Source organism: Caenorhabditis remanei, chromosome V (assembly GCF_010183535.1).
Source record: "Caenorhabditis remanei strain PX506 chromosome V, whole genome shotgun sequence".
Taxonomy (NCBI): domain Eukaryota; kingdom Metazoa; phylum Nematoda; class Chromadorea; order Rhabditida; family Rhabditidae; genus Caenorhabditis; species Caenorhabditis remanei.
This window is the reverse complement of record NC_071332.1, coordinates 14352047-14374069: the sequence shown is the minus strand read 5'-3', so window position 1 is coordinate 14374069 and position 22023 is coordinate 14352047. Positions and strand designations below refer to the sequence as shown.

Genomic DNA, 22023 nt, shown 5'->3' with positions numbered 1-22023 from the left:
TTTTTCGCAATTTTTGATCGCCGTTTCTCTGTCTGCCACTCTTCACTCTCCTTTTTTCTCCCGCATTCAACATTTCTCCACTTTTTGTTCTCGTATTTGCCTAGTGAGTTATTCTTTTTTGAAAAAGAGACGAACTAAAAACGATGACGAATCTGTCCATCCCGTGTAAAATTTGCGGCCAAGATGCGCATGGAATCCATTTTGGAGTCAGAAGTTGTCGAGCCTGTGCAGCTTTTTTCAGGTTGATATTTTATTTTTTATTTGTTAACTTCAATTATGAATATTTTAGAAGATATGCCCATTCGAAATGGGTCATTGCGAAATGCTCGAGGAAGTCTGTGAATCGAGATTCGTATGTTTCCTTATTTTTGGAAATTTTTAGAGGAAAAATATTCCAGATGCTTCTGCAGACCATGTCGTTTACAGAAATGTTTGAAACTAGGAATGGAGACTAAAAGTGAGTTTTAAAAATGTTTTTCATTCGACGCGAATAGTTTTTTCTTGTAGAATTTCAATACGAAAGAGACGCTCATTCTCTCACATCAAAAAACTCGACAATCGTGAACCTAACTCCAAGTCTTACATCATTTATTGGTTGTCCTGAATTCCTATTATTCTGTGAACCATCTCCATCGAATGTGAGAACATTCATAGATGTCCAACACTTGTTGTCAGAAGCATCACGTCTTTTGAATATCGGATGTGAATCCCCAGTGTTTGCAAATAATCAGTTGAAGAAAATGAGTTTCGGAGCAAATGTTTTGAAGCTGGATTTGGAAGATGTCAAGTTTTTCGCTAGATTCGGAAAAGTAGAATTTGTCGACATTATTGAATATTATTTTTTAGCAGTGGTCAAATGGATAATACGATTTGACGAGTTCCGGAAGTTGGACAGGAGTGTTCAGGTGAGAAAAAGATCTCATTTTAAATTCACCTAACAAATATTCTCATTTCTAGATGACTCTTCTCTACTCGATATGGCATGTTTGGATGAAATTCCACAAGTGTTCCGCCACGGCAATATTCCGAAAAGTCAACCAAAATGCAAAGTCTTATCAAAAAATCCTGAGGAATGTATGTATGGACAAAGATAAAGCACGAATGGACACTGCATGGTTGAGTGATTATCCACATGAATATGTGGGAGTGTGAGTTCATCTTTAACATTCTAAAAGTTCTGAATCTTTGTCTTCTAGATATATGAGATCACAAAATGTTCATGAAGCTGATGTTATCGAGCAACTGGAGAAGTTAGAACCTTCTGATGTGGAGTTGACATACATGTTCGCCCAGACTTGTTTCCAATATGCTGGAAATCGGTTTCAAGGAGAAATTATGAAAATAACTGATCGATTTCAACAAGTTCTATCAGATGACTTGCATGATTATTATATAGAAGATCAGAAGAATCCGAGATACTTCAGAAGACTAGCTGAATTAATGAAAGTTAATAATACCATTCAGGTGTTGCTTCGAAAATTTAACTTTTCCTGAAGATAATAATTTCAGAAATCCATCTACGCGGGTCGGCCACAAAGAGAGCTGAACCGAGTGTTCAGCGTGCTGAAAATCGGATTTTCCCACCCTGAAATGTTCGCAGATTCAATGTTTGATAGTAGAGCTACTAATTGACTTCTGTATAAATAAAGTTCATTGTATTTCTGTGCATAAATACAACATGTACACATCTCAATTGTTCTCTCCCAACTTGCGAATGTTTGTTGTTTGTATAGCTCACCGGCAATGCATTTATTTGACCTGAGTGGACTTTTCGTCCAAGAGCACTATCGAAAACAAGATTGTTGAATTTGCATGTTTGAGAGGGTATTTGTTTTACTAAACAGTCCCTTGGACAGTTTTTTTGTAATCTTTAAACATTTTCAATTCTATCCGAATTATTTCGTTTCTCTTATCAGCTGGTTCGCACTTTTACAAATGTCTGCGCCTCGTTTTCATCTCTCAAAATAATGTTTAATTCACACAAACTTTAGTTTCGCAACATCATACAAAAAATGTCGATTTCTGAATTCCTCTGTCGGGTATGTGGTCGAGAAGCTCATGGAAATCATTTCGGTGTTTTTAGCTGTCGCGCCTGTGCAGCGTTTTTCAGGTAAGTTAAAAATCTAGCTAATCTTCGTGAATGTTCGTTTTAGAAGAGCAGCCAACTCAAAATATCTTCACAAAAAATGTCAGAGAGGTGGATTGAATTTAGAAAAGTTAGTCTCATTTGAGATTACTGAATTTCTGATGTTTCAGAAACTTTCAGATGTACCTGTAAGCCATGTCGATTGAGAAAGTGTATCGAAATGGGGATGAGCACTGAAAGTGAGTTTATATGACCTGACATATTCAATTACAAGTATCTATTTATAGAATTTCAATACAATCGAGACATAATCCATCCGATCGAGAATACTCAGATTTGCCTCACTCCAAGCATGTCACATTTTGTTGGCCGTCCAGAATTTGTTTTGTTCTGCGACCCTTCTATACCAACATATTCAACTTTCAACTCGACAGTTTGGATAGATGTCCAACACCTGGTCACAGAAGCGTCACGTCTTCTGGACGAAGGATGCGAATCCCCGATATTTTCTGAGAATCAGCTGAAAAAACTAACTCTGAGTTTCAAGTTTGTGAAGTTAGACACCGAGAATTTGAAAGTTTTTGAAAAAATGGGACAGACCGAGTTCCTGGATATAATCGAGTACTATTTTGTGACGGTTACCAAGTGGATCAGTCACTTTGATCAGTTTAAGAAGTTGGATAAAAATCTTCAGGTACTGTACTTGAAATTATTTGTATGTGTTCATCTATTATTTTCAGATGAAACTCATCCAAATAATATGGCATGTCTGGAGTAAAATTCATAAGTGTGTGACCACTGCAATGTATCGAAAAATACATAATAATGTGAATCCGACACAGAAAATAATGAGAAATAACGTGTTGGATCGAGAAAGAGCGAAATTGGATACCAGCTGGATGAGCGATTATCCATCGGAATATGTAACAAAGTTAGACAAAAATTGTGCGATCCCAAAAAAACCATTATTTCAGGTATATGTTTTCACAAAATGTATACGATTTTGACATTACAAGTGCAATCGAGCAGTTGGATCCTTCGGATGTAGAACTAACCTACATGTTTGCTCAAATGTGTTTTGAATACGCCGGAAAAAGGTTCCCTGGAGAAATTCAAAAAATTACGGACCATTTTCAACAAGTTTTATCAAATGACCTCCATGAATATTACGTGACTGAACAGAGGCGTCCACGGTACTTTCATAGATTGAGTGAACTGATGAAAGTGAATAATTTGATTCAGGTTGGTAGAAAAGTGACACTATTTTTGACAAAACAAATTACAGAAATCAATTTGGGAAACGAGATCTTATCGGGAGTTGGGGAAAGTGTTCAATGTGCTGAAAATACAGTTTTCTCATCCAGAGATGTTCGAGGATTCTCCGTTCAACAGCAGTGCGTCTAATTGAAAATGTTGTTTTCTTTTGATAGTTTTAAGTTTTGTCATGTGTACATAATCTCAATTTTTCAATATAACACTTTTTCTAACTATCCGACACTTTTCTTTTTTATCACATGATCGGTACTCTCGCCGCTTTTTTTCTCTAAACTTTTTTTCTATTTGACCAAAACTTTAGTTTCGCAACCCCAGACTAAAAATGACGGTTTCTCATGTGTCGTGTAGAATATGTGGACAAAAAGCTCATGGAAATCACTTTGGTGTCTCCAGCTGTCGCGCCTGCGCGGTTTTTTTCAGGTGAGATTCATTTCGGTAAGTAATTAGAATGTCTTGTTTCAGAAGAACTGCGACTTCTGATTGGGTTCACAAGAATTGTCGAAGGGGAGGATTGAATCGATATTCGTGAGTGTTTCTTACTGCTTCCGAATTCGTTTCAGAATTTCAGATGTCTATGTAAACCATGCCGCTTGAGAAAATGTATTAAAATGGGAATGAAAACTGAAAGTGAGTTTAAATTTTATGAGTCGGTCGACAGTTTCTCATTCAGATTTCCAATACAATCGTGATGCAATCATGCTTGCTGAAAGTACATCGAACATCACTCCGAGCATTTCTTATTTTGTTGGTCGTCCGGAATTCCTTTTGTTCTGTGATTCTGGCATGTCGACACACTTCACCCCAAAAAATGTACTTGATGTACAGTATTTGATATCCGAAGCATCACGTCTTCTGAATCAAGGCTGTGAATCACCAATATTTGCTGAAAATCAGTTGAAGAAATTGACGATTGGCTTCAACTTTGTGAGACTTGATACCGAAAATGTTAAGACTTTTGAGAAAGTTGGACAGACTGAATTTATGGAAATTATTGAATATTATTTCTTAACTACTACAAAGTGGATTTTGCACTTTGAAGAGTTTCAAAAGCTTGATCGAAATATTCAGGTACGTCTTTCTCATCACCTTGGAAGTACTCATTTGGCTGTTTTAGATGACACTCGTTCAATCAATATGGTATGTCTGGATTAAAATTCATAAATGCGTGTCAACTATCGCGTATCGCAAAGCGCACCCTAATGTTTGCTCAACGTATAAAATATTGAGGAATCATGTATTGGATAGAAAAAAAGGGGGATTGGACACCAGCTGGATCAGTGACTTTCCAGAGGAATATGTCTCAAAGTGAGTTTTGATTTTGAAAAAGTGTAATATAACGGCACCTGTAATAGAACGGCACTTATATTATAACGGCACCCCAAGTATGCTCAGAACTCATGAATAAGATTACTGTTTTTTCTAGGTTTTGATTAGAAGTACCGTGATTAGTAAATTCTAGATCAGCGTCCAAAAAAGTTGTTTCGTTTAATTTCAATGAGTTTCCGAAATCACAAAATTTCTCTAGAATGCAGTTAAAAAATATAACGGCATGCCGTTGTAATACAGTATTTACGGTATTCCAGATACCTGCTTTCACAACATATGTACGACTTTGATATTATGAAAATTATCGAGCAGTTGGATCCTTCGGATGTAGAACTAACGTATATATTTGCTCAAATATGTTTCGAATATGCTGGAAAACGATTCCCTGGAGAAATACAGAATATAACAGACCACTTTCAACAAGTTTTATCAAACGATCTTCATGAATTTTATGTAACCGATCAAAGACGTAATCGATACTCTCACAGGTTGAACGAACTGATGAAAGTAAATAGTTTGATTCAGGTGAGTTCAAAATGGAAAGTAATTTTATGTTTTAAAAGTAAAAATAAGTTCAGAAATCAATATGGGAAACTCGACCGCATCGAGAGCTCGGACGTGTATTCGGTATTTTGAAAGTAAGATTTTCCCACCCTGAAATGTTTGAAGATTCTGGATTTGTTTGATTTTTTATTTTCAATAAATTTTACACTTATTTATTTTCCAGTGTAATCTTTTGTGCAAATATCCACAATTGGATGATAAATATCGTTCACAGCGCGAAGTCCAAAGACAAAATCGAAGTGATTATAGTCCGTGAAGTAGTTATTTTGCTGAAAGAAAAACTCGTTATTTTAAATTTTTGAACTTTTCAAACTCACTGCAATAATAGCTGGGTTCAACCTGGTCAACAAGTAGTCAGTGACGTCAATTTTATCAGCCAACCAATCAGCATCACTCCAGTAAAGATAAATAGGTGTTCCCTTGATTGCTGTGAAATCATACTCTGGTGGATTGGCCTGTCCGTACTTCTTCTTGTTCTCTTTGGTCCCCCAGTCATATGCCGGAACACCTCCATGACGAACCATCTGGATCCAGTGAACAATATTCTGAGTTGCAGTTCCAGCGGGGTCATGAGATGCGTATACTGGAACTCTAGTAGAATTCCATTGATCACTTTCAGGTCCGGCAATCAGGAAACAGACGTTATCACAGAGATCTGATTCAATCTTGAGCCCTCCGCAAATGTCCTTAGCGGCAAGCTTCATTGCCCAGTTGTTAGGAAGGAACTCTCCGGCACCGAAGATATCGAACCAGCCCTGCGAGAAATTATAATTAGCAAAAGCTTTTGTGAGTAGTCTTACGTCAAACTCCAAAGAGAAGTAATGCGCAAAGAAAGACAAGAATCCTTTGATATTCTTGACAGATCCAACTGGGGCCAAGGCAAAGAATTTCTTGATTTTCTTTGCAAAACTTCCGTCATCCTTCGATAAATGACTGAACATTGTGAGAGTACCCTGCGAGTGACCCATATAATACAAACTCTCTTCTCCTGTTACTTCCAAAACTTTATTGATCATTGCTGGTAGATCATAAGTTGCCATTTCATCCCAACTCCATTCCCAGAAGTCCGAATGGGATGGTTTCAGATTCTTATGCTTCATACTGTACGTGTTACCACGCATGTTGCCAAGCCACACGTCGAAACCGGCATCGGCGAAGATGAAGGCTGAAAATGTGATGTTAGAAGGAAAGGGCAGCATTCCCTGCAATTAATTCTAGACACAACTAATTTCTATGAAGTCACCTGCACTCTGGTCTGGTAAATTCATAGTCCAATCAGTGGAAGCACACAAAAGTCCATGTTGCATGAAAACAACTGGTTGTTTTCCATTCGGCCAGGTCACATTCGCTGAAAAAAGTGTTATAAATTGCTTTCTGATTTCTAGTCCATTCGTGCTTTCATTGCTCACTTTTTCCATGTGGGATTCTGTGTAATTCTAGAATGTATCCATCGTCTGTAGTGACCGAGTAGATCATGGCTGGATATCTCCATCGTTCGATTATTTGGGGCTGAAAATTTATTTGTATCTGATTTGTAGTCTGACCAGACTTTCAAGTTTTCGTGACATTTTTGAGATTAGTTTTGATTGAGTGACTAATCTTTTTAACAAAATAATATATCAAAACCTTTGCTCCGTCATGTTGCCAAATTCGGATTCCGTAATTGAATCGAAGATAATTATATTTTTTCTGCTAGACAAGGAAAGAAAACACTCCTACGCATAATTAACTATGTCAAGACTTTCAACATGAGCATAACTATTTATAATTACGACTTAGTTTCAGTTGTTTACAATCATTTCGTTTTTCTTGATGTTTTAGAGACGCTAATCTCCCACTTACCGTAGTCATATGAAGTTCTGGATCACTTTTCGATTCCACCACCACATTTTGAACGAATAGGGTCACGAGGAGCACGGAGAGTGCACAAAACGAAGAGCACATTTCGTTTCAACTGATAGGGAGCTCCCTGTCTTTTATAGTTGGGTGCACCATGTGTTTGTCACGACGTTTCGGTGGCATCTCGAACGAATCCGTCGTTATCAGTTACTTGTGTTCTATGTACTTTGTGGCACTGTGAGAATTTCGGAAGGAAGATGCTACTTGGAAGACTGAGTTATTTGTGTCAAAATGTTGGAAAACAAAATTATGTTGAATTGGTTTCTGAAACCCTGAGAATCGTGCTAGAGCTCCAGAAGTCGGAAGTAGTGAACTCGAAAAAACGTTCATAACTCAACGAAAAATTATCCAAATCAGTCGAAAAATGTGTTTAAATGTGGGTCTTTTTTCACTCAAAATATTATTACTCCTCATTTTTTTCAATTTCCGCTATTTTTTGGCTGTGAAACGGACATAACTTTCAAAAACGAACCATAAAGTGCTTCACATAACATAGGAAAACACAGGTTTGTGAGATTTGCTCGTTTCACATCATTTTTCGTTGAGTTATAAAGGTTTTTCCGAGTTCACAAACTTTGACTTCTGATGTTCTAGCCGATGCTCAGGGTTTTCAGAAACCGATTCAACATAATTGTGTTTCTAACATGGTGACACAAACAACTCTATTACTACAAGAGACAAATAAAAAGTTTATTTTCAACTTTTTTGTCAAGATCAGAAAAAAATCAATTATAGATAATATTAAAAATGGAAATTTTCCAAAATACTGGTTTTCTTGTTTCTGGATATTTCATCTACCTGTCAAAAAAAGTTTATGATAAACGGACGAGATTCAGTAGAGTTACACATGAAAGTATAAATTTGTACTCATCTATGCTTGCTACTATAGCATAAACCAAAGAACAGTAAAAAAATTTCAATCTTTCAAACTTTTCTTCCATTCCTGAAATTAATTTTTGTTATTTCTTTCTGTTTCTTACATTGTCCAAGTTTTTTTCTCTCCCCGTGTTCTCTGAGAAAACATTTCTGAATCACCTGAAAAAGAAAACTAACGGAAATCCTGGACGTCAGAAATTCTCTGAGCTTAAAACACGATTCTCGTTCGTTGTTTGTATTTATTCAATTATAATTTTCAGCACCTCCTATTTACAGAGAAAAATGGCGGAGAGTATTTATCAGAGCGAAATGGCAAACATCATTAAATTGATAGAGTGAGTACAGATTTTTAATTAAATCCTGGAGTTTCTAAATGTCTAACTTTTTGTTTCAGATCCTTCGCCGATCCATTGAACACTTTTAACTTATTCTTATCTTTCATTTCTATTTTTATCAATATTTTACATCTAATCATCCTAACCAGATCTTCAATTAAACCCTCATCAACAAATACTATCATGATTGGAATTGCAATAGTCGATGTTTTTGTTTTATCCCTCACAGTTATAAAACATATCAGTCTGGTTGATATTGAGAACAATGAATGGTAATAGGAAAGTAGGCGATCGCCAGTTCAAAATTATTTTCAGTGTAACCTCTAACTACCTTATTAAAGTATATTTCGACATGATGGCATGGGCACTTCAAGACTATTTCAGAAGATGCTCCACGTGGCTTGGACTAATGATGGCCAGTATACGAACTATGATTGTCAGGAATATGCTTGGCGCTCAGTGAGACAAATGAACTTCTAATAAACTATAATTAGCTTCGTAATTTAGAAATTCATCACTGACGAAACAGAAATTCGGCTGGTTTACCATTCTTATTGTAGTGGTGTTGGCATCTCCACTTTCTGTTTTCTACAATTTCCGATTTAGAGTGGTTGAAAATAGATTTGATAATTTACCTATTAGTTGCGAAGAGTTTCAAGATATTCACAGACCACCCAGGTTTTCAATGATTACAACAGATTTTTTTACGACGAATGAGAAAGTTGTTCTCCGAGCTTATTTAATGGTAGATGCCATAATATCGAAAGTAAGTTCAAGGAGATTAAGAGACTGGTCGATGGAGAGTATTTCAGTTCATCCCATGTATCTTCTTTCCCGTTTTGACCACACTCCTTATTCAAGCTTTAACTAAAGCCAAGAAATCTCAAAGTAAAAGTAAAATGTTGAATAGGTAAGTCGATAAAATTGTGGATATTATCAAAGCGATCACTCCAGAACTGACCACACTACAATACTGGTAATCTTCATGACTGTTGCTTTCTTTATTGCTGAAGCACCACTCGGTATCATCTACATGATCAATGCATTTTATCATGCTAACGACGGGTTGATGTAAATAATTATTCTAATACTTCTTTCCTAAAATATCTTTCCAGAATTGCATCTGTCGACGTTATAATTGTCTTTGCTTGCCTTCTCACTATCAACTCAATTTTTCACTTTTTCTTCTGCATCTGTCTGTCAAGACAATATCGATCAACTGTTTATTTCACGTTTCGTCTCGATCGACTGGTATCGTCGAATCATCTGAACAATGGGGAAACGAGGAATATGAGTAGTATAGCAGCTCCGTCCATTCGATTAGTTTCTGTTCATTGATCAAAAGACAATAAAACGATTTCATTTACATCTTTATTCAAAGTTTACTATTAATTTCTCCTGGAAACTCAACATAGGTTTCCCTATCGTAATTCGGCAATTTAGCGGGGGTTCCCAAGTGCTTTTTCAAAAACTTCAAATGATTATTCCAAACTTTCACTTGAGACTTTGTATGAGGATTGCGGTCCCCACCGAAACCCAAGAACATTTCGCTACTGTAAGCATACAAATAATGATAAGGAAAGTATGGAACATGGATGTAATGACCACCGGGAACCAATTCGATCTGAAATTGCGTGAGATGACATTGTTTGACTCTACAAATATCTTACTTCAACATTATGGCCCGTTTTGAAAAGATTCTCTCGATTCCTAATGGAATGAGTAACACCGCATAGCATCCAGTCGTCAATTGATGTCTGCAAAATTCGATGTTTAAAAACAATGAAAACAAAGAAAACAATTAGCCCACCACTAATCTAAAAGCAATATTTCTTGATATTTCATTCCATTTTAAACTAGTTTCAGGTTTGAGTTTACTGAAAGTCTCTAAAAACATTGGTGCTTGTTTATGTACTCCATTGATAGCAACTGGAAGTGATTCATCAATTTCTTCGCAATGCATCGGTTTTCCATTCTCTTTGAAAACGCCAGTCGGACTATAAAATGATTCGGGACCATTAATTGAGACAACTGCTGTCAATTCCGGGTGTTTGCTGGCTAGATAATTGACAATAGTGCCTCCAAGTGACAGACCAAACAGAGCGATCTTGTCAGAGCAGTATGGTAGAGATTGCACGTAGCGGAAGTGCTTCTAAAAAAATATTTTTCTAAATCCTCTTCAATGAAACACCTCACCGAGAAAACTTCTATGTCGACATCTTGAAGTTTCTCTGGCAAATCCTCATATCTGAATGTTGCAAAAGTGCAAACCATGAATCCCTCAGCAGACAAAACTGAAGAATGACCTTTGGTGAGACGCCCTGAGACTCCTTGGACATCAATTATACATGGGAAAGGCCCAGGACCAGGTGGTTTGAACACAACGCCATACATTCCGTCTTGTACAATATCGACTTGAATGACTGAAGGATGAGTCCAACGTTTCTTCATATTGACTTCATCAATAATTTCTTCAGATTCGGAGATTAATCTGGAAACAGATCTTTAAGTATTGCAAACAATCTTCAACAGAGTTTACTGCAATTTGTAGAAAAACGGAGTAGCCATGGGATTGCTGACATATGTTCCTAAAGTAACATCGTCTGTCAACTCAACTGTTCGAAATAGTCCCATCGAATCTACTTCTGAAATTTTCAATGTGTTATTTTAAATTTAAAAAAAAAAAACTGCTCACCATGATAAGTCCCACGAACAGGTGCATCTCTCGAAAGATCGATGGTTCCGTCTTTATCCGACTTGATCACACAGTAAGATCTCAACAGTTTACCTTCATGGTTGAGTCTGAAATATTATTTTCAATTTTGGGATTGAGATTATCCTCCGCAGCTTACCTCAAATGGAATTTATAACATTGAAACGGTGTCAGTTTGGAAGCTGATATTTTCACCGTCTCAGCTAACAACGTGTCCACTTTATCCACATGCAACATGCTTCTTCGGAGAAAATTTTTAAAAAGAGAAAATGATCAATATGAATTCTTTGTATGATTCTTTATCAGTTACCTTGGCAAACAAACAAAATGTTGCGTTTTAACTTTTTATTATCGCCTTTCTATTGAGTTCGTTGAAATGTGAAACATCTTTATTCAAAGTTTACTAATAACCTTTCTAGGTAGCTCAATCACAGCTTTCCTCTTATAATCAGGCATTTTCACAGGAGTTCCCAAATGTCTCTTGAAAAATTTCAAATGATTATTCCAAACTTGTTCACCCGATTTGTTATTCAAGGTCGTTTCTCCTCCAGATCCCAGACAAATTTTATGAAATTTGTTGTATGCTAGAGCCTGATGCGGACAGTATGGAACAAGCATGGTATGACCTGCAGCGACAAGATCAATCTGGAAATAATGAATTCTATAATGTTAAATTGCCGATTTTGATTTCCTACTTCTACTTTGTGTCCAGTTTTGAGAAGATTATCTCGAATGTGCAAGCAATTTGTGACGCCACAGATGATCCAATCATCCATAGACCCCTGGAAAAAAACTTTGATAAGACTGAGACATACGATCATTCACAAGTTCTTACCACTAATCGAAATTGAATTTTCTTTGAAATCTGCTCCCATTTTATACTTGTTTCAGGTTTCAATCTACTGAATGCATCTAGAAATGCTCGTTTTTGTTTGATAACACCATTTATCTTCTCTGATAAATTTCCATCAAATTCCTCACAATTCATTGCTTTCCCATTTTCTTTGAATTCGGCCATTGGTCTGTAGAACGCTTCAGGTCCATTTACAGACACGACTGCAGATAATTCGGAGTGTTTCGTAGATAAATAATTTGCGATTGTTCCACTGAGTGAGAGACCGTAGAGAGCTATTTTGTTGGAGCAGTAGGGTAGAGACTGCACAAATTTGATATGTCTCTAAAACCCGGTTCGAAGTTTTTCAAAATGTTTTTTTTTCTTTCAAAAAGAACATACCGAGTAAAGTTCTATATCAACATCTTGCAGTTTCTTTGGTAGATCTTTATAATCGAAGGCAGCAAAAGTGTAAACAAGGAACCCTTCCGAAGAAAAAACTGCAGAATGTCGTTTTGATATACGTCCATTAATTCCAGGAATATCTATGATACAAGGGAATGGTCCTGGGCCGGGTGGTTTGAAAATAGTTCCATAGAGACCATCTTGGGATACTGTGATTTGAGTGACAAGCGGATGTGTCCAATGCTTTTTCATGTTGACTTCATCAAGAATTTCTTCAGATTCCGAAATCAGTCTGTAATTTCGAAAAATGCAGTATTCAACGAAATGCTACTACCTCAATGTATAGAAAAATGGTTCCGCGTTTTCATTCATAACCAAATGACCAAAGCTAAGCTCGTCAGTGAACTGAACTGAAAGAAATAAACCCATCGGATCAGCTTCTGAAACAAATCATCAATCTCTGATAGTATTCACATGAATGCACTTGCCATGATAAGTTCCCCGTATTGGTTTATCTTTGACAAGATTTATTTTTCCATCTTTATCTGATTGTATCACACAGTAAGATTGTAGAGTCCCATGTTTGTAATTCAATCTGAAATTGAAAATATTTGAAGGAACTTTGGAATGATGAACAGTACCTTAACTGAAATTTGTAACATTGAAATGGATTTAAGCCTGAAGCGGATATATGAACTTTTTCAGCAAGTAAACTATCAACTCTATCAACATGAAGCATTTCTATTCAATGGAAAGTTAGAATCAACAACAAAAAGCTGACCAAAATGAATTGCTCTTATCGGAGTGAGAACAACTCAGGAATTGTTTGCCAGAGTTTGTGAATTAAAATTTGATTTGCAGTTCAAGCTGAAAAAGTATAATAAACATGTTTTTCAACAATTCTTTTAATCACCACAGAAGTACTTTGCAAGTTTAAAAGATTTGAGAATCTCAGATTTCAAGTTTGTGATATATTTTACATTCTCTTCGTGATCTCAGTTTGGATGCGAGAATCTAAATTTTTGAATGAAGAGAATACGATTGCTGTTATTACGAAAATACATTTCAAGAAATTGTACCTGCATCGTTCTATCTGACCGCCGTTTGTGTTCTCCGTCACAAAGACTCAATATTTTGTGGTCTGTGATCACAGAAAGGCGTTTCTCTCCCCCTTGCAAAACATTGTGTAATAACACACTCTATTGAAGAGAGAAATAGACGGGAAAGAATTCATTTTCTTCTATTTTACTCTCGACAGAAAATGCTGTTGTTATTGATTTTTTCTATATTATTCACTCCTGTGAGCCCTCTAAATATTCTCGTCTATTCACCAGCATATGCTGGAAGTCACAGTAATTTTCTGGGGAAATTGGCGGATACTCTCACGGAAAGAGGGCATAATGTGGTAAGTAAAACGAGATGTCTCAAAAGTTTGAAATTAATTTCAGACTTACTTGATGCCAGTCGTTATGGTTGGAAAACGAGATGAGTGTATTGGAGTTAAGCTGACTAAAGATATCGTTATTGTTGAGGTAAGATCTCAATTTTTCATTATTATTTTTTCAAAAATTCGGTTTACTTTAGGCCGGCGAAGAAACATTATCGCAGCAAAAAGGTGACAGTACGAATGATGGAAACATGAAAGCGTATTGGGAGGCTACTATGGATTCATCGAATGCTCGAGCGGTATGTTTTTTTTTTCCAATTTTTGGTGTTTTTGAAATTTTTCGTAACTTTTAGATTGGTGGATGGTTCAATATAGCAATGAAATCAGCTTGCCGACACCTTCATAGTCAGCGTGATGTTTTCAAACAAATGAAAGCAAAGAGTTTCGACGTGGCAATTCTCGAACCAATTTCTGTTTGTGGTCTCGGATATGTGAAAGCTTTGGGGATCGAGAAAACAATTCTAGCGACTTCATTCACTTTTTTCGATTTTGTTCTTCCACATATTGGGGAGCCCCTGGATTACAGTTCGGTTCCCGGAGCATTCGGAGCATCAGGAGAAGTGATGAGTATGGCAGAGAGATATGAGAACTGGCTAGTGACAAAGGTATATTGCTTAAATGTATCATTTTACAGTAGCTAACAAGATTATTCCAGGAAATGAACCTTGGACAGGAGGACATGTTTGAAGGAGAAATGAAAGCTTACCGAGAGTTTTCTGGAAAAGATCTCCCTGATTGGCGAGAGCTCCTCCCATCTGCTTCTCTCTTTTTTGTAAACTCAAATCCATTCCTCGATTTCCCACGCCAAGTTATTCAAAAAACCATACCAATCGGGGGGATCACTATAAATCTAGAATGGATTAAAGCACAAAAGCTGTCAGCTGATTGGGTGGAGATTCTCGAGAAAAGACCACACAGTATGTTGATTTCATTTGGGTCAATGATCAAGTCTTCGCATATGCCAGAGCAGTGGAGGTTAGTTAGGATCTAAAAATTGTATTCGTAGTTTTATTTTTTTTTAAAGAAATGGACTACTCAACGCTATCAAGTCTATGCCAAATGTAACCTTCATTTGGAAATACGAGTCAGATGACATATCATTTGCCGAAGGAGTCGAAAATCTACATTTTTCAAAATGGGTTCCCCAAACCGCCCTTCTAAACGATCCTAGACTAACCGCATTCGTCAGTCATGGAGGTGTTGGAAGTACATTGGAACTCGCTTACAGTGGAAAACCTACAATCATGATTCCAATCTTCGCAGATCAAATCAGAAATGCTAATATGCTAGCGAGACATCACGGAATCATTCATCTGAATAAGAGGTCAATGGAGAACTTTGAAGTTACGAGGAAGGCATTTCACGATATTTTATTTGATGATAGTTACAAACTCAATGCGAGAAAACTAGCAGAATTGCTTGCCGATCAGCCATACAGTCCGAAAGATAATGTGATCAAGTATACGGAGTTTGTTGGAAAGTAAGTAATTCACTAGAATATCAAGTTGCTGACAACAATTTTTATTTTTCAGACATGGCCCATTCCCAGCTATGGACCCATATGGACGTCACATGAATACCTTCCAGAAGAACTTCGTAGACATCTACGCTTTGTTTGCCCTCTTCTATGTATTATGTACCGCCCTGATACTAGCAATTCTCCGTTCAATCTATCTGAAGTTTGGAAGTTCCAAGTCATCCACTAAACTAGAATAGTTCCTTCACTTTGCTTTTATGAAGAACGGGTTTTTTTCGAAAAAAAAACAATTTACTCGTATAAAAGAATATTAATAACAAAAACAAATTCTAGAAAACAAAAACAATAACAAATAAAACAAAACAAGAAGGAACAGCCAACTAATCAAAATAATTCTCATACGAAAAAATATTACTACTACTACGTGATATTATTTTTCCCTGAAACCGATTTTTTTCAACTTTAAATACTAACAAATCTTCTACCGAATTTATTGAATCCCGAATGAAGTAGGTCGGGGAATTGATGTTGAAAGGGATTCCCTTTTTCTTCAGATAGTTCCTCCACTCCCATGACTTCTTCTTATAACATAGAAGCTTCAGATCAAAGAACGGATTGTCCACCCGCTGTCGGGTTTTGTTTCGGAACCCCTGAAAAACGTGATGTACTTGGGAAAATTGAAACATTCAAGAGCTCACTTCTATAATGTTCCTGATTCCAGTTTCGTCGACGAGAGTGTACGCCTTGATCACATCGGATTCCAATAAATTTTCCACGTCCCCAGGAAAAAACGATTCCAATTGAATCTCCACAAGATTCTGCCACTGCTTCATTCTCACGAGTTTGGTGATTTCTTCTTTCACAAATTCATACTTTTCCAACGTTAAACCTCGAAGATATTGAGGATTTAAAAGTTTGAAAAGTAAGAGAAAACTTCCAGGGCTGGAGTCACATTTCCAATGAAGATGCTTAACTCTTGTGGGTATTTGACCGGCCTCGTATCGTTCGGAAATTTCTTTTTCAATCCATTCGAACAATTGATAGGAAGATGAACAGTCTATCAAGAGTTCCATTATATATGTTGGCTTGACCAAGACATCCAATATTTCTTCGGCTCCTTTTGAGGAGAAATCAAACTCTTTGACACACGAGCTCATTTCTCCCCATTCAATGAGAAGTACCATTTTCAGTTCCTCAGTTTCAATAAATTCTTTGTGCTTCCAACTTATAGTTATGCGAGTGATAGTGTCATTGTCATCCGGCCTGAAAATTATATTTTGAGTAAAGTTCGAAAATCTAGAAGTCTGGAATAAGGCCACTTGACACTCAAAACTCACGCTGGTATTTCTATGATCTCTTCCACTTGTTTTGCCTTCTCCAAAAAGATATTTAAAAACACATTCTCAATTTGACGGATGCTGAAAATGTGCACACATAGATTTACACTTTATAATCGAAAAACAATGTCACTTACGCAGATATTGTTTCTGGGAAAACGTTCCAGGTCCGAGCTTCAGGACGACGTTCGCGTACTTTCTTTGTTACTTCACTAAAAACAATAAATTATCTCATAGGAAGGGTGAAAGTTATCAGTAGTTTAAGCTCTGACCATTAGTAATTCAACTTACATCCAATCATAATAAAGTTTTCCTCTGAATTTGATGTGGGAGCTGAAATAATATCGAATTGCCAGTTTTAAAACGTACGATCACAAACTTACAATGCATGTCTTTTAACGATAGGGTTGATATCTTCCTGGGTCGACCGGTTTTTTGAATTAGAACAGCAGTTTCTTGTTTGTTCTAATTGATCATGCATCCATACAACCCTGAAGTCGCAACAAATGAATTTTTATCGGTTTTTCCTTTAGATTCGAAGCTTACCAGTTAAAGAGTTCATCTGGCATCTTAACCATGTCCTCGAGTGAGTAACTGAAAATGGAAAAGTGAGATATGCTACTTTCTGATTATTTCTTGGCAATCTTATTTGGCAAAGTCACTGATTTCGCTTTTTGAACGCCGATTTGACAAAATATTGTCTCTCTGAATTATAGGTTTCTAAAATAAACGTTTCATTTCTCTCCGTTTTTCTTTCTCAAGAAGTAATCATCTACTCGTTAAAAAGAAGTACTCGATTTTCAAGTTGCCCAAAATTAATCTCGAATTTCAATACTTTCTTTTTCTATGTTTTTCCGATTTCTCTTTTTCTCTAGCGGGAGTGATTAACCCCTTCTCTTGACGCATGTTTCATGCCACCACCAACCAGCTGGGTGGGATCAGAGTCAAGTCTTTTTCTTGAGCTTAGATCTACTTTTTAATCCGGATAATCTCCTCCATTCTCATTTAGTTTCTTTTTTTTGCTTCAGTGACATTTAAAGTGTTGCGTCATTTTTAAATAATTGAAATTTTTATAATTTTAGTTGTTTTAGTTTTTATTCAGAAAAATTGTTAGACAATATCTAGCAATCTTCAGAATGTACAATTTGTAACGGAAAAATGTCAGATCTAAATTGTATCCAAAATTTTCTAGAATTCAGAAGACGAATCAACAACATGTGATGTCAACTACAAAGCAGATAATTGCTTTTTCAACGGTATCGAGGGTTCCATCAAAGATAATAAATGTGGTTTTGGTTTGTCAGAGTTTAACTTTTCAGCAGTATATTCATCTACCAAGCTATCTGCTCCTTCTGAGACCACACAAGATAATAATTTAAATGCGAGTATACGAAAAAGCCAGAATATAAGAAACACACCTGTTCTTACGTGTCAAGGTAATAAAATTTTTAGAAGAATGGAATCTTCATAAAAAAAAGAGTTCAGGAAAATTCAATACAGCAGTTCAAAATTTTTTTGACAAGTGCTCAACTCACTATCGGTTTGTATCCTGCTGTTCGGTAGTCGACACGATTGCATTTTGTTGAGTTCCTTCCATTTTGAAGAATGATTAGCTGAAAAAAACATTAAATTTTGGTAAAATTGCATAAAACAGTGGTGAAATCAAATTGAAAATAAGGAATTTTGGGTCAGACAAAAAATTATGTGAGCTCGAAGACAATCCAAACACGTTCGAAGGACGAATGAGCTGAAAGAGAGAAGGAAAGAGGAATGATGTCCCCCCGCGCCTCGGCTCCATGACAACTTATCCCGGTGGGACTCGAGAGAAGAAGGAGCATGCGCCGGGTATCTCTCATTCGCTTCGAGTGACGACTGGGCGCAGCGTCGTCTTGCCTCTGTCGCTGTCGACTGAGTAGGAGTCTCCTCGATGAGCTCGGGTGGTCACAAAAAGTATGTGTGTATATGTATACTTGTGTGCATGTGTCCTGCTGGATTTATGTTTTTTGTCTCTATCTGAAAATGATAGAGAGAAAGAGAAGGGGGAATCAAAGGTGGCTAGGGATGAAGAGTAGCAGGAAATAATGAAGGTTCTAGAAAGAAGACAGAGGGAAGAAGAGAGGGTGAAAGAGGCATCTGAAACTCATGATGGGAGTCTTCGTATCAGGAACAATGTGACGTGACCAAGGGGATCAAGGATCCTTTGTGTTCTAAATTCAACAACTGCCCATGATAAATTTATTCAATTAAGAAACCCAACAGGATTTTACCAATCAGTTCACAAGTATTTGGTACGATCAAAATTCAAGTCGAACTCATTAACAAGATCTTCGCTCTTCAAATGAAACGAAAAGATGTCATACATATCCTTCACAGCCAATGCGCCTCTCATCACATTCTTCTTATCCTCGGCACTGCATTCCGTGTTTTCTAGAACCTCTTCAGTACAACTCAGAACTTTCTTGTTGAAATCATTGCCAGTTGGAAACTTGTAATCCTTGGGATGAATGCAGGAATGAAGTGGTAAAGTTTGATCAGCCTGTAATGGAATCGATCGTTTTATCGAAGAATTTTACAGTAATCCTACCTCCTTAACACATTGCTCGGCTGTTCCGTCATCCATTTCCATATAGAAATCAAATGTATCCCACTCAAATTTTATCAGTTTTCGCATTCCTTTACAGTGGATATCTCCAACACATTGCACAAGACTTTTGAAGTGTTTTTTGTGGTTTTCGTAGTGGCTCGGGGCAACTGTAGAACTTGATTCAAGTATTTCTTTGGCGGCTTCATTCAACTCGGTCGTTTTCTGAAATTATTGTTGATCGATTCTAATTAATCTTCTTTAACTCACGTTGATGAATCCTTCGAAACATTGATTCCATCTTGCTTTTTCCGCCTCACAAATGTCTTTTTCACTCAGAAAAAAGCACGTGACAGAGCTCAGAAGGACGACGAGAACAGCCAGAGTCTTCAACATCTTGGAAATGTTGCAGCATGATCGTGTCCCAACTCTTTGTTTTTTTATAGCAACATACAGAAAAACAAAAAACATCATCGGTAAACATTTTGGAAAATCAGCATCACGGTTATTTTCAGATGTAGTATTCGAACAGTGATATCATTTTATTTGAAATTTTATTTCGATGAGATTAAAAAATCAAATGGTGGCAGATTTTGGTTTTACAGTTTTCACAACATTTCTGCTCTCTTAAAATTTTTTTTCGTGACTATTATTATATTTATTTGATTGAAATTCAAAGTTTTCATGGGATTTGACTAATAATAACTTTAAACCATGGAATTTTCAGAACACATTACAATTACTTTTCTTTCATGTTTATTCGAAAATTGAGATCTGTTTCTGGTTCAGAATAGATTTAAAATAGGAAGATTATAGAATATCGAACTGTATCTATAAATTATTCAAATCATATCCAAAGTGACACAAACTCCATGATTCTTCAGGAAATCCTCATTCAAGAATTCTCGTCTACAAACCGTTGCTTCGATTGCTTTCTCCCATATTATAATAACGAGACATCTGGATTCGTTTGTTAGCAAAGTCGCTATTTTTGGCGTTTGGTACTCTTTTCTGAAAATAAATCGTTTTGCTTCTGTTGAAAAATACTAGCTTACAGTCTTCTATGGACATTATGAAAATCTGTGAAAACTGATGTTAGAGTGTCTAGTTTGATCTCTTCGCTGGCGCTGATCACGAACTGAGATCCAGGAGGAGGGTCTCTTGTTCGGGTAACCTATAATATGATTTATACTTTATTTTGACTGAAACACCACCAACTTCTATAACTTCTAACAACATTGCTTCTGTTAGCTTCTCCACACATATTTTGAGACTATCCACATGCAAGAACTTCTTAAAATATGCATCGACCTTGTAATCATACAAATGAATCTTCCCAACTCTCTTCCACTGCTCCGTCTCCACTATCTTTTTGACCACTTCGGATTTCTCTTCTTCACTCCAAATATCAACAAAATTTAATCTTATCCAGTATAAAAAATTTGGTTTCAACTGTTCCAATAATCTCAAAATTGTATCTTCCGCTGGAATTCCAGAGTTCCAAGAAAAGTGTTGGACGTGTAGTTTGGAACTTTCCGCAGTTCTTTTTTCCAGAAATTTCGACAAAAAACTGTCCAAACTGGTTGAAAATTCAGGTTCACAGTAGATATCAAAGAATATAATTTTTGTTTTTCGATGCGACAAAAGTCGATAAAGTGCAGAGACACCACGGTCATGATTATTACAGTTGAATTTGAGAACAGTTCCATTTTTGGAGAATGAGATTTTCAGATGAAATCCTTCCTCATCTTCTTGTTCAATGTACAACGAATGAATGGAAATAGGGCATGAATCCACAAGATCTCGTTCTGATTTTGAGCATGCACTGAGGTTTTGTCTGAAATTTTCAGACTTTTTATGTGGGAGGTAAAGGAAAATCTCAATTTCGAATAGTTGTGTCTTGATGTATCCGGCTTAATGTATATAAGCTTAGATTAACAAAAAGGCAGCCATGCGAACCAATTTCCTTTTATGTTTCCCATGGCTTACATCATAATCCCTTTCGAAAAATATGCGCGAAATTTCGTATATAAAATCTCAGAAATATGGGGGGACTGGAGACAAAAAATACGCATTTTAATGAACTTAGAAGTTTGAAAACAATTTAATCAACCTTACCTTGACCGGAAATCCAATTTATCTACCAAATTTTGCTTGAAATAAATCGGCAAGTTCTCCCAGATCGGAAGAAGTTTTGACATTTTTGGTACTTGGAGAAAATATAGGAAAGTGAAGAAAGAATAGTCAGATCAAATAGAATGATTCCATATTTCCTTATCTTATCAAACGAATGTTTGATTCTTTGTGCTCTCATGGGAAATAGGAAATGGGATGGCACACATTGCACGGGAAAATATATTTTATAGGTGTTTGGAGAGAGTCTATTTTAATGGCCTTTTTGGAAAGAGGGAGTGGTAAATGAATTGAATTTTAAAACTTTGATATCTTCACAGCTTCTATCTGGAATCCTGGAGATTTTCGGTTTTCATTGAGTTCAACACCAGAAGGTTTAGACCTTATCTCGTTTTCGTGTTATACAAAGCTCTAAAACAACTTCAGAAACGCGAAAATCGCATTTTTCTGCAACACACTAGGTCTTTCTTAATCTTTTCAACGCAATAGTATTGTTTTGATTAATAAAATAGATCCTAACTGTACCTGCCCCATAGACCACCGGACCCGTCTCTATAACATATCTACCCCGTGCCCCGTGTTTTATACCCAATCCCTTCCCCCTACTCTGTCGAATGAAATGACCCAATTCATCTGGTTTGAAATGTTCATTGTCATAGAACCAAGTGTACAAACACTAATTCTCTTTCCCGCAATTTGTTCTCTCTTTTTCTTTTTTCTTTTCCCTATTCTATTTC

At 36.5% G+C, this 22023-nt stretch overlaps 12 protein-coding genes across 12 annotated transcripts; 5 read left to right on the top strand and 7 right to left on the bottom strand.

Annotated features, from left to right (window-relative positions):
- Window positions 1-143: 143 nt before the first annotated feature.
- On the top strand, window positions 144-1632 carry GCK72_019979 (uncharacterized protein; the record flags this gene model as incomplete). The annotated part of the gene is made up of 7 exons (XM_003116103.2): window positions 144-241; window positions 290-352; window positions 399-457; window positions 508-905; window positions 958-1148; window positions 1197-1464; window positions 1510-1632. The coding sequence occupies 7 exons, from the start codon at window positions 144-146 to the stop codon at window positions 1630-1632; spliced, it is 1200 nt and encodes a 399-aa protein (XP_003116151.2).
- Window positions 1633-2012: 380 nt separating this feature from the next.
- Window positions 2013-3490, top strand: GCK72_019978 (uncharacterized protein; the record flags this gene model as incomplete). Its single annotated transcript, XM_053733319.1, has 6 exons — window positions 2013-2110; window positions 2154-2216; window positions 2267-2325; window positions 2374-2780; window positions 2827-3017; window positions 3061-3490. The coding sequence occupies 6 exons, from the start codon at window positions 2013-2015 to the stop codon at window positions 3488-3490; spliced, it is 1248 nt and encodes a 415-aa protein (XP_053582232.1).
- A 193-nt stretch (window positions 3491-3683) lies between these two features.
- On the top strand, window positions 3684-5373 carry GCK72_019977 (uncharacterized protein; the record flags this gene model as incomplete). The annotated part of the gene is made up of 7 exons (XM_053733318.1): window positions 3684-3781; window positions 3824-3886; window positions 3930-3988; window positions 4032-4429; window positions 4476-4666; window positions 4945-5212; window positions 5266-5373. The coding sequence occupies 7 exons, from the start codon at window positions 3684-3686 to the stop codon at window positions 5371-5373; spliced, it is 1185 nt and encodes a 394-aa protein (XP_053582231.1).
- A 30-nt stretch (window positions 5374-5403) lies between these two features.
- Window positions 5404-7195, bottom strand: GCK72_019976 (uncharacterized protein; the record flags this gene model as incomplete). The annotated part of the gene is made up of 6 exons (XM_003116672.2): window positions 5404-5520; window positions 5569-6006; window positions 6052-6416; window positions 6495-6599; window positions 6661-6760; window positions 7094-7195. 6 exons carry the CDS (start codon window positions 7193-7195, stop codon window positions 5404-5406), a joined length of 1227 nt encoding a protein of 408 aa, XP_003116720.2.
- Window positions 7196-8544: 1349 nt separating this feature from the next.
- On the top strand, window positions 8545-9699 carry GCK72_019975 (uncharacterized protein; the record flags this gene model as incomplete). The annotated part of the gene is made up of 6 exons (XM_003116419.2): window positions 8545-8633; window positions 8677-8820; window positions 8869-9127; window positions 9174-9271; window positions 9316-9432; window positions 9477-9699. The coding sequence occupies 6 exons, from the start codon at window positions 8545-8547 to the stop codon at window positions 9697-9699; spliced, it is 930 nt and encodes a 309-aa protein (XP_003116467.2).
- Window positions 9700-9736: 37 nt separating this feature from the next.
- GCK72_019974 (uncharacterized protein) lies at window positions 9737-11311 on the bottom strand (the record flags this gene model as incomplete). Its single annotated transcript, XM_003115965.2, has 7 exons — window positions 9737-9985; window positions 10032-10118; window positions 10172-10513; window positions 10558-10852; window positions 10901-11006; window positions 11057-11163; window positions 11214-11311. 7 exons carry the CDS (start codon window positions 11309-11311, stop codon window positions 9737-9739), a joined length of 1284 nt encoding a protein of 427 aa, XP_003116013.2.
- A 156-nt stretch (window positions 11312-11467) lies between these two features.
- On the bottom strand, window positions 11468-12740 carry GCK72_019973 (uncharacterized protein; the record flags this gene model as incomplete). The annotated part of the gene is made up of 5 exons (XM_003116104.2): window positions 11468-11719; window positions 11770-11856; window positions 11910-12251; window positions 12309-12603; window positions 12646-12740. The coding sequence occupies 5 exons, from the start codon at window positions 12738-12740 to the stop codon at window positions 11468-11470; spliced, it is 1071 nt and encodes a 356-aa protein (XP_003116152.2).
- A 24-nt stretch (window positions 12741-12764) lies between these two features.
- GCK72_019972 (uncharacterized protein) lies at window positions 12765-13050 on the bottom strand (the record flags this gene model as incomplete). The annotated part of the gene is made up of 2 exons (XM_053733317.1): window positions 12765-12906; window positions 12953-13050. 2 exons carry the CDS (start codon window positions 13048-13050, stop codon window positions 12765-12767), a joined length of 240 nt encoding a protein of 79 aa, XP_053582230.1.
- A 522-nt stretch (window positions 13051-13572) lies between these two features.
- GCK72_019971 (uncharacterized protein) lies at window positions 13573-15474 on the top strand (the record flags this gene model as incomplete). Its single annotated transcript, XM_003116177.2, has 7 exons — window positions 13573-13716; window positions 13760-13843; window positions 13896-13997; window positions 14052-14363; window positions 14414-14733; window positions 14783-15238; window positions 15291-15474. 7 exons carry the CDS (start codon window positions 13573-13575, stop codon window positions 15472-15474), a joined length of 1602 nt encoding a protein of 533 aa, XP_003116225.2.
- Window positions 15475-15921: 447 nt separating this feature from the next.
- GCK72_019970 (uncharacterized protein) lies at window positions 15922-17150 on the bottom strand (the record flags this gene model as incomplete). Its single annotated transcript, XM_053733316.1, has 6 exons — window positions 15922-16498; window positions 16573-16653; window positions 16710-16784; window positions 16864-16905; window positions 16956-17063; window positions 17119-17150. 6 exons carry the CDS (start codon window positions 17148-17150, stop codon window positions 15922-15924), a joined length of 915 nt encoding a protein of 304 aa, XP_053582229.1.
- A 1697-nt stretch (window positions 17151-18847) lies between these two features.
- GCK72_019969 (uncharacterized protein) lies at window positions 18848-19549 on the bottom strand (the record flags this gene model as incomplete). Its single annotated transcript, XM_003116285.2, has 3 exons — window positions 18848-19108; window positions 19157-19378; window positions 19424-19549. The coding sequence occupies 3 exons, from the start codon at window positions 19547-19549 to the stop codon at window positions 18848-18850; spliced, it is 609 nt and encodes a 202-aa protein (XP_003116333.2).
- Window positions 19550-19995: 446 nt separating this feature from the next.
- GCK72_019968 (uncharacterized protein) lies at window positions 19996-21354 on the bottom strand (the record flags this gene model as incomplete). The annotated part of the gene is made up of 4 exons (XM_003116148.2): window positions 19996-20164; window positions 20209-20327; window positions 20372-20990; window positions 21272-21354. 4 exons carry the CDS (start codon window positions 21352-21354, stop codon window positions 19996-19998), a joined length of 990 nt encoding a protein of 329 aa, XP_003116196.2.
- Between the last annotated feature and the right edge of the window lie 669 nt (window positions 21355-22023).